The sequence below is a fragment of the Phacochoerus africanus genome, chromosome 1 (genome assembly GCF_016906955.1).
Source record: "Phacochoerus africanus isolate WHEZ1 chromosome 1, ROS_Pafr_v1, whole genome shotgun sequence".
Taxonomy (NCBI): Eukaryota; Metazoa; Chordata; class Mammalia; order Artiodactyla; family Suidae; genus Phacochoerus; species Phacochoerus africanus.
Genome location: NC_062544.1, coordinates 147467790 through 147478206, shown reverse-complemented (window position 1 = coordinate 147478206; position 10417 = coordinate 147467790). Strand labels below are relative to the sequence as shown.

The 10417-nt window shown below is 53.3% G+C and overlaps 1 protein-coding gene across 3 annotated transcripts in view; it reads right to left on the bottom strand.

The window, feature by feature from the left end:
• Positions 1–269: 269 nt before the first annotated feature.
• SLC6A1 (solute carrier family 6 member 1) overlaps positions 270–10417 on the bottom strand; it is a 41297-nt gene continuing 31149 nt past the window's right edge. The window contains exons 9-16 of one of the 3 annotated variants that reach the window (XM_047780855.1): positions 10262–10365; positions 9879–10003; positions 8336–8448; positions 7872–8003; positions 6426–6528; positions 4438–4538; positions 3462–3629; positions 270–1512 (exon numbers count right to left, since the gene is read on the bottom strand). In XM_047780855.1, coding sequence (XP_047636811.1) covers positions 1408–1512; positions 3462–3629; positions 4438–4538; positions 6426–6528; positions 7872–8003; positions 8336–8448; positions 9879–10003; positions 10262–10365 — 951 coding nt within the window. In that variant the 3' untranslated portion in view covers positions 270–1407. Of the gene's footprint in view, positions 1513–3461; positions 3630–4437; positions 4539–6425; positions 6529–7871; positions 8004–8335; positions 8449–9878; positions 10004–10261; positions 10366–10417 lie in introns of those variants that run through there. The other 2 variants (XM_047780865.1, XM_047780872.1) reach the window with 2 other exon arrangements.

The window sequence follows — 10417 nt, the reverse complement described above, 5'->3', positions numbered from 1 at the left end:
GAACCCATGTTCCTGGCAAGTGAGAAACACTGAGTTACTGAAGCTTGCAAGAAAGTCTTCACCCGATTTGCCACCACCACTGTGGAGCCCAATTTCAAAAAGGAAAGAACACTACTTCTCACTGAAGCAGTTTTAATCTTGGAAGCACGTGGGGGTGGATGAACACTAGCTCCTCAGTTACTGGGGCTGGGTATTTTAGTGGCAGTGAGGGGATTCCTGCTCAAGAATTTCAGAGAAGGGGGAAGGCAGCAAACTTTTTTTTTTTTTTCTTTTTAGGGCTGCACCTGTGGCAAAACGAAGTTCCCACGCTAAGGGTGGAATCGCAGCCTAGCCACAGCCACAGCGACGCCGGATCCTTGCTGCATCTGCAACCTGCACTGCAGCTTGAGGCAACCTCAGATCCTTAACCCACTGAGCTAGGCCACGGAGGTTAAGAACAGACAGGGTTCTTAACCTGCTGAGCCACAGTGGGAACTCTGAAGGCAGCAGCCTTGACTGGGGTGCAGTGTGGGAGACAGATAACTGGCTCCATTCTGACTCCAGGTCACATTTGCTCTGCAACGGTTCTGTGCTCTGGAAAGCCCGGCAGCCTAAGAGAAACTGGGGCTCCTCCTATTAGGGAATTTCCCCAGCGGGATCTCAGGCCCCACAAAACGGAGATAGCAAAGTCAGTTGTGCTTGTGGCAGTTTTCCCAGGGGCAGGACCGGTCTGGAAGGATGGCTGCCGGCCGGGCACAATCAGAAGGCCCTGGCCAGGAGTGGGGGTTGGGAAAGCTTAGTGCAGAGATGCCCATTCAGCCGAGTGGCCGGGGAATAGGACACTACGCGGATGGCTTGAGAAAAAGCAGCTCTGGTGATACGAACCGGGGGCGGGGCGCGGGGGGGCTGTCGAGCTGCCTCGGGAAGGAAAAAACCAAAAACTGAAAGAGCTCTCCTGGCTCCCTGCTCTTAAGAGTGAGCTCTCCCTGGAAATGCCCATTATACAAACTGCCCTCTTCACGTGCACAGAGCAGCGTTCTGACCGAACCGAAGTCCAAGGTAACAGTCATGGGTTTCGGCAGTAAGAGAACAGTCAGGAATGCAACTAAAAGCCAGGAGCACGTCGCACTCGCCGGCGGAATAAAAATGATCTAGCGCAGCGGTCACAGAGGCCAACTGCTTGATGCTTATGGGGCCCGGATTAAAAAGGTCACCAGCCCGCAGGTGCCGGAGCCATCGAGCATCTTCACCCATAGTGGGGGCCCATGGGGGTGTGACTGTCCCCACCTCCCTCTCTTTGCATGGTGATGGTGTCTGGACTCGCCACTCGAGGTAGGTTGAGCTAGACGGTATCTTCAGACATCAAGTGGTGGTCGTGTGCAGCCAGGGTGGGGGCGAGAGTGTGGGTGGGCGAGCCGCTCCGCACCCCTAAATGTAGGCCTCTTTGCTGGCCGAGCCGCTGGCCTGAGGCTGCTCCGGGCCATTCTCGGGGCGAACAATGTCTTCGCTGGGCTGAATCATGACCTGGATGCGCTGCGGACAGCGGACAGCGGACAGCGGGAGGATTGGGGCTGGGATGGAAGCCGGCTGGCCCCCTCTTCCCTGCCCACCTTCTTTTTCCAGCCTCTCTGGGTCTCTGCCTGCGAGGGGCACCCAGACTCCGCCCCCTTCCCCTGGGCAGCCCCCAATGGGGGCCACGCCCACCTCTCTTCCTTGGTTATCACAGTATCTCCCCACTGGTACCCCCATTCCATTTCTGCCCCTCATCCCCTTCATTCCATTTTCAATACCCCAGCGGCAGGAGACAAGGTTATATTCAAACAGAAGTCATATCACATCTCTCTGCTCCTCAGGACCCAGCAATGGCTCCCATTTCACCAAATCCTGCAAGCCCCCCCCCCCATTGGGCCCCTGTCACCTCAGACCTCAATGTTCTCTCCTCAGCCCCTCACTTACCCAGCTCCAGACACACTGGCCTCCTCGCTGCTCTTTCCACACACCAAGCAAGAGCCTGCTCAGGCCTCTGCCCTTGTGGTACCCTCTGCCTGGCTACACAGCTCCATCTCTACCTCCCTAGGTCTCTGCTGGGTGTTATCGCTTCAGCCAGGCCTTGCCCAGCACACCCAAGACCCCTTTCCGACTTTAGGTTTCTCCACAGGACATATCCCATCTCACATGATTTTGTGTTAATTGTTGATCTTTCCCTCCTAGGATGTAAGCTCTATGAGGGTGGGAGTTTTGCTCATGGCTGTGTCTCCAGCTGTGACACTATCATGGCTAATAGTGTCTGGTACACAGCAGGTGTTCAAAACATGTCTGTGGAATGAGTGACACCCCCCTCCCCCACACACATACCTTCCCTGCAAATGCCCCTGCCATCCTGTCCCATCGGACAGTGTGTTGTCCTCAGACAGGCCTGACCCTTTCTCACCACTGGGCCTTTGCACAGGCTGTGCTTTCTTCTACAAACCCACCCCCTCTGCCTCTCTCAGACCTGTTCACTCAGCAGCCAATCATGGAAAACAAAAGCACTGGGCCTGAAGCTGGAAGAAAGGGCTGTAAGGCCCCGGCTCTGCTCAGACATGACTGCAAGGGATGCAGAAGCAGCTTCCCCACTTGGGGCCTCAGTTTCTTTACCTGTCAAGGGAGGAGCTAGCCCAGCACTTCTGGGGGCTGCACACAACCCACCATCTTCCCTAAGCTGCAGACCTTAGAGCCCCTCTTTCTGGCTCTGAGTGGGTCTGGCAGGTACGTCTTGGTGGGAAATAAGGTTGAGAGCCTAGCTGTGGCCCTCCACCCCTCCTCAGGGAAACTCCCCCGCCTATACTTACTCCTTCAGCGTCTCAGGACCTGGGTGCCTCCAGCACCACCTGTTTCACTCAAGAGTTCAATGTAATTTAACAAAGAGCTGATGTGGACTTTGCCTGTGCTAGTGGGCCCCTGCTGGGGGCAGTGTGTCTCATATGAAACCTAGAGTTAAGATCCTAACACATCTGATCTCAAACTTCATCTGCTCTGAAACCTCAATGGCTCCCCACAGCTCTCAGGATAAAGTCCAGAGTTCTTGCCCTGATTTTCAAAGCCCTTCCTGATCTGGCCCAACTTTCTTATATTCCTCTTATCACCCCCTTGCACTCCTCTCCACTCTACCCTCCAGCCACATGGATCAGTTTATACCCCCGGGCCTTTGCACATGCTTCCTATCCCCTTCCAGGAATATTCTTTCTGCTTCGACTTAAGTCTGGCTTATCCTTAGACCTCCTTTTTTGCTATCCTTTCAGGAAGCTATCTCCAACCCTCTTCTACCCAGGCAGGGCGGCCCCATCTCCCTGGTTCATCCCAATCGTGACCTCTGACACTCTATTCTCATTGGCTATCAACTTGTCTGTCTCCCCAGTTAGACTGTGCTCCAAAAGGGTAGGGTTTGTCCATCAGAGGGAAGAAAGGAGCCCAGCGACACAAAGGGTAAAGAGAGGACTTACCTGCTTCAGGGAGCCCTTTAGGGTGAGGAACATGTAGGCCATGTATCCGGGGATGAGGACCATGGAAGACAGGGCCATGAGCCAGCCCACACCCTGGCCCCACTTGGGGAAAACGTAGCTTCCCATGGTGAGAGGGGTCATCTGCACAGCACTGAAAATGAACACACCCTGCGAGGGGGCGGGGGCAGGGGGTCGCATAGACTGGACAGCCAAGCCCCCCCCCAATCCCTGCAGCTGACAGGTCCACTGACCTCCAGCCTTGCCCTGGGGCTGACCCTCACAAGGACCCAGCATCTTGGGAATCCTGCACCCAAGGTCACTGCCAGGACAGAAGGTGCCTTTGTGTTTAATAGAAAAAGCCACCATACCTGGGGGGACCAATAGAAAAGGACAGCCCTGGTGGGAGAGCCCTATGAAGATGGTGCCCTCTCTGAGGGACCAACTGCAAATGGGGGCTCCTCTGGGAGGACCAACAGAAAAAGGCACCCCGTTCTCCAGGCTAAGCAGTTTGGCAAGCAGAACAAGGGTACAATGTTGCCCCACCCCACCCCCCAACTGTCTGCCGTTGGCTGGGTGCCCTTGTGCAGTCGCCCAGCACCCTGCAAGGACCAAGGGCAGCCCCTCCCAGGAGCCCCTTGCAGGAGGGAACGAGGGATGTTGAGGACAAGAGGCCTCCCTGTGCCAATGGTTTGGCTTTAGAATCAGGTGACCCAGTTTGAGTTCAGCACCACCCTGCTGGGTGATGCTGGCTGAGTAAGCCTGGGGCCGCAGCAGTAAAGTGGGGCAGTAACGCCCATCCTGCTGAGGTTAGTGAGGACGCTGGTACAGTGCAGGGCACAGAGCAGATGCTCAGCACAAATGGGAGAGTGTGGTATTACTAGGGAACAGGTGTCTGTGGGTCTCTTCCACCTGCCTTTGGCTCCATAAATTTCTCTCTGGACCTGAGCACCCCAGGGCTGGTCTGGCCTGTTCTTACCGCCACAATGATGGGGGTGAAGAAGGACCAGCAGAGCTTCCACCAGATGCAAGGCCTGGAGCCGACCATCTCTTGGATGTTGTCATAGAATCGGTTGACACCTGTGACAAGTGGAGGGAGAGCAGGAGGCATGGGTGAGGTCTGGGCTCAAGGCCCTGATCTGCTGCTTTTTCATAGTGTGACTTCAGACAAGTCACCTAACCTCTCTGAGTGTCAGCTTCCTCATCTGTAACATGGAGCTAATGCTCTGGGGTCGGGGGTGGGGAGGTCCTTATTCAATGACCAAATCCCCCAGCAAATGAGAGTTCCCGCCGTGGTGCAGTGGTTAACAAATCCGACTAGGAACTGTGAGGTTGCGGGTTCGATCCCTGGCCTTGCTCAGTGGGTTAAGGATCCAGTGTTGCCGTGAGCGGCTCAGATCCCACGTTGCTGTGGCTCTGGAGTAGGCCATTGGGTACAGCTCTGATTCGACCCCTAGCCTGGGAACCTCCATTTGCCGTGGGAGAGGCCCTAGAAAAGGCAAACACACACACATACAAAACAAATCCTCCAGCAAATGGGGTGCACGGGAATGCAAGTTATCTGAATGTGAAAATGTCCACTCACAAAAGGACTTAGAAGAAGTGGCCCCATCGCTCTGTCTCCCCAACTCAACATCTTTCCCAACTATGCCTTCAATGCTTTGCTGGGCAGGGGCGGTTTTCCCTGTGGACCTGATGCCATAAGCAACTGGAGGGAGACTGCAAATACGAACTACAAATCTTGCAAAAAAACAAAAACAAAAACAAAAACAAAAACCCACCCAAACTGCAGAGGTCATGAAATTCAGGAGAGTGACCCTGGGCACTGCTCAGATTAAAAGCAAAGTCCCTGACAGTGAGGACCTGACAGCATTAGACCTGTGAAGAGCAATGGAAGGGAAATTGACGAGGAGGCAGAGGTGGTAGGACTGCAAAGAAGATACGGTGAACATCAAGGACCAGAGGGACCCTGGAGAATAAGCCTTCCAAAAACACCACCTTGCTGTGAGTGATAACTGAAATGCAAGGAAGGACAGCCTTCTGACTATCATGCAGTTGGATCTGGAAACTTGGGCCACAAGATAAACAAATAAAAATCTTCATTTCCTACATTCTTTGTTCTAAGAAAGTGGTTTTTTGTTTTTGTTTTTTTGTTTGTTTGTTTTTTTGCTGTACCCATGGCATGCAGAAGTTCCCAAGGCAGGAATCGAACCTGCACTACAGGAGTGACCGCAGCTGCTACAGTGACAACGCTGGATCCTTAACCCACTGCACCACAAAAGAACTCTGTGTGTACTTTTAATCATAGCCTAGCTTTTAAAAAATATTGAACTTTAGAACATTTCTGTAGTTCCAGTCTTCCCTTTCTAGATAAAATCTCAGGAGTTCCCATTGTGGCTCAGCAGAAACAAACCCGGCTAGTATGCATGAGGATGCGAGTTCGATCCCTGGCCTCTCAGTGGGTTAAAGGATCCAGCGTTGCTGTGAGCTGAGGTGTAGGTCACAGACTTGACTTGGATCTGGCATTGCTGGGGCTGTGGTGTAGGCCGGCAGCTGTAGCTCCAATTCCAATTCAACCCCTAGCCTGGGAACCTCCATATGCTGTGGGTGTGGCCCTGAAAGACAGAAAAAAAACAAACAAAAACCTCAAACTTTTTTTTTTTTTTGGCTGCAGCAGTTGAAAGCACTGAGTCCTAACTACTAGACTGCCAGGGAACTCCTCAAACAAACCTTTTCCCCAAAATTTATGAAAAAATTTTCACCCCCATTTTAAATGAGTTCAATATAAACCTTCTTCTTATGGCATCTTCTAAACATGGGACGTTCTGTGCTAACTGCATCGAATGGCTGTGAGGACCAAAAAAATTAATCATGGAAAGGGCCTGGTGTTCAAGTTGTATTTGCTGAGTGATGATTGAAGAAAGGAATGAATGACTGAATGAGGAAGGGGGTATGGTCACTGCTCACCATAAAACCAGGAAATGGAGACACATTCAAAGAACACGAGGAACAGCAGGCTCATGCCACTGGCAGAGTAGTAATCAAAGAGTTTGAAGACATAAATGCCCCCCTGCAAGAAGAAAAGAGGTGAGAGAGGGCTCACTTCCTCCAGTGCCCAGTGCACTCAGATCACAGTCAACACAGGCTTTGCACGTTAGGATTAGGCTACACTGCAGCAAGAAGGCTTGAGGGTAGATTAAAGGAAGCACAGAGGTCTTACAACCCTGAAAGGATGTGGGCACTGACTCTAGGGAGTGGGATAAAAATGTCCAGGTGGTGGAGGGAAATGCCCCATTTCTGGAAAGGCCAGAGGGCAGAGGGAGGAGCTGGTCACTAGAGCCACCTGTCCACAATATTAAACCAGTCATGTGTCTCCCCTGATTCAAACCTTCCACAGCTTAAATAAGGCAGCAATATAACACATTAAAAAAGTAAAGAGATATAAAAGGCAATAAAATCCAAATGCCTTCCCTGGAAAGTCCTGCAAGATCTGTTTCTACACACTTGCCCCTTTGCTCCCTCTGTCCCCACCCCAACTGGCCTTCTTTCTGTCCCAAGCTCACCAAGGCCATTCTCACCCCAGGGCCTTTGCACCTGCTGTGCTTTCCTTCCCTAGCAAGAGCTTCCCATGGCTGGCTCCTCCTCGCCCTGTGAGTTTCAGCTCACCTGCCACTTCCTCAGAGGGACTACCCTGGTTACTCTGTCTGAGGCCGCATTCTTCCCACCCCTGCTGGTCATTCTGTCCCACTGTCCTCTTTTCTTCACAGCACTTAATGATCCAATTTGCACATCAGTCTTGTTCACTAAAATGTCAGCTCCAAGAGAACAGTTAACTGCTGACTCTCTAGGGTCATGCCAAGCCCACGGTAGGACTGTATTTGGACCCTGGGCTGGTTTTGTAAATCCTGCATCAGAGCACACCTACACCGCTATGCTCATGGCTTTAGGGTCATTGATATCTATTGGGTAATTGCTCAGTTGTGTGTCTATCTTGTGATGAGAATGAGAGGCCCTTGAAGGCAGACAGCACCGCTCATGACTCTGGGTAGAAATAGAAATGTGGGAATGAGAGGAAGGGGCAATGTCAACTTCAAAGGCCCAACTCCCACTCGACTCTCCAGTTAATTCTGTGAGTCTTTCAAGCTCAGCCCTGCACGCCAACCCCCAACAGGAAGCAATCCCTGGGGCCTCACGTTGGGGTGGAGGCTATATTTTCTAGCTCAGTCCTCTCATTTCCAGCTCAGAGTGTCTCCCACCAGCCTGGAGCCCCTTGAAGGCAGAGACCCCGTGTGGCTCAGGGCTCAGGGTCTGGTATGCAGATGGTGCTCAACGAGTGGAGGAAGGGTGGGATGGGACAGCCTGGGGCAGGGGGACTGGGAAGTGGCCCTGGGTGGGCAGAACTGGTGCGCCCACCTGGGTGATGTTGGAGAGGCCGATCAGGTAGGAGACGATGCAGACGGCAGCGATGAAGAGCTCCCTGCGGTTGCGGAGCAGCCTCGGATACTCGTCCACCAGGGCAGTGATGAAGCCCTCCACGGTGCAGAACTGCGGGGAAGCGGAGGTCAGCCCCCAACCCCAAAGCCTGACCCTCTGGGACCAGCAGTGCAAGGAGAGCCCTGGGAGCCTGGCCTGCCCACCTCTGCCTCCCTCAGTGACCTTGGGAAAGTCCTTTCCCTCTGGGCATCTGTTTCCCCATCTGAAAAATGGGGAAGGTGGCTGAGCTGATCCCTGAAATCTCACAGGGTGGAACCTTCTGGGGGTCTGAAACTCTTGGCCATCTTCTTGGGGGCCTAAGACAATGGGCTCTTTCTCTGCTTGGTCCTAGACCAAGGAGGCTGGGCGGGGGCCCCTCAAGGTGCCAGGGAGAGTGGCCTCACCTGGCTGTCAATGCCCAGCATGAGCAGCATGGAGAAGAAGAGGATGGCCCAGAGGGGAGAGATGGGCAGCTGTGTCACTGCCTCTGGGTATGCCAGGAACGCCAGCCCGGGGCCTGTGGCAGGAAGGGAGGAGAGAAAAAAACGAAAGATACTGAGCACCTGACATCCCCAGCATGCCGGCTTCCTAAGCTTTATTTCATCTCATCTTCGGAAGAATCTTTCCTGTGAGTGTTGTCAGCCTCCTCTTCTAGACGAGGAAACGGGGGGATGAGGGGAGTGCAGGAGGTTATAGAGTTTGGTTCAGAGCCAAGGGGGACCTGTGAGATGAAATAAGAGACTGCAGTGGCCGGGCCAGTGGTGGGGATGGTGCAGGTGCAGAGGGCAGCCCAGATGGAGAGATACTCAGCAGGCACATGGGCTGGTCCTGGGCACTGGGTGTTGGACCCCTTTGCTGCCATGGGGACACAGGGTAGGGGAAGGCTTGAGGAGGAGCTCCTTTTTTTTTTTTTTTTTTGTCTTTTTGCCATTTCTTGAGCCACTCCCACTGTATATGGAGGTTCCCAGGCTAGGGGTCGAATTGGAGCTATAGCCACCAGCCTACACCAGAGCCACAGCAATGTGGGATCCAAGCCACCTCTGCAACCTACACCACAGCTCACGGCAATGCTGGATCCTTAACCCACTGAGCAAAGCCAGGGATTGAACCTGCAATCTCATGGTTCCCAGTCCGATTCGTTAACCACTGAGCCATGATGGAAACTCCTCCTTTTGGGACATACTGTATATGAGTGTCTGGGAGGGTATTCAAGAGATCAGGGAAAGCCTGGGAGGAAGGAAAGGGAATGTAACTTTCCTGGGGTCTGGCTCTGGAAACTGGGGTGGCTGGAAAGTTTTAAAGAAATAAGATGGTAGGGATATTAGGACCTCAGTGGAGAACGTTCCTTTCTGCACAACCCACCCAACTCTCCATGGCAGGGAAGAGACAAGTCACATGCCCCCCTGAGCCTTGGGGGCTCTGCCCTACACACAGTGGGTCCCTTATGCTGGCTGAGCACGGAAGACCAAGTGGCAAGCAGAGTGGGCACAGCCCACTTACTGAGAACCTTTTTGGAGCTGGGACAAAAGCACTGAAGTGAGTGCTTTGAGTCACAATAGTGAACGTGTCTGGGTTGGACCAAAGTTTAAATTCCAGAGGGCAAGAATATATCTTTTCTCCACAGATGTCCAAGGTCATGCTAGAAGTGCCTGGCTTTGCAATCAGCCAGGTCTGGGGTCAACTCCAGTTCCACCCCCTTTGAGCTCCATGAACTTGGGCAGGTGAGCTCAGTGAGTCTGTTTCCTCAGCTATGAAATGGGGATAACAACAACGTCCACCCCACAGTGTTGGACAAATTCACAGTCCACGTCAACGCTCAGTGCACTGCTGGTAATAGGGATACTGCCATTCAAGGCCAGCGAGCCCCTGTGACGGTGATGGCGATGAAGACCCCAAGCCTGTACGGTGTGCACCCCCACCCCCACCCCTCCCCTGTGTGGTGCTGACCTGAGGCCGCCACATCAGCGATGGATCTCTTGGTGACATGGGCCATGAAGCCCACGATGGAGAAGATAACAAATCCTGCGAACATGCTGGTGCAGGAATTGATGCAGCAGACAATGATGGAGTCCCTGCAGAGAGGCAGGGGTGGAGTCAGGAGGAGTGGGGCTGGCAAGAAGGTGAGCTAGTGAGCAGGGGTTACAAACAGGCCAGGCAGAGGAGAGGGCAGGGGGGCAGAGCTATGGGGCAGGTGTGCCCACCCCCACTCCCAGAGAAGAGGTGGAGCTGGGAGTAGCGGCCAGAGTGTTTTTGGCTCAGAAAGGGGTGGAGGAGACCACAGAGAAAGGCCAGGGGCGTGGTCACAGAAGAGCGTGGCCATGGGGTAGCACCTGTAGACGTTATTGTGGAAAGAGTTGTAACTCCCAAGGGCAATCAGGGACCCCAGACCCAGTCCATATGAGAAGAAGATCTGAGTAGCTGCATCCAGCCACACCTACAGGCAGAATGTTCAAAAAACAGTCATTATTATCATCAAAGCCCCAGCA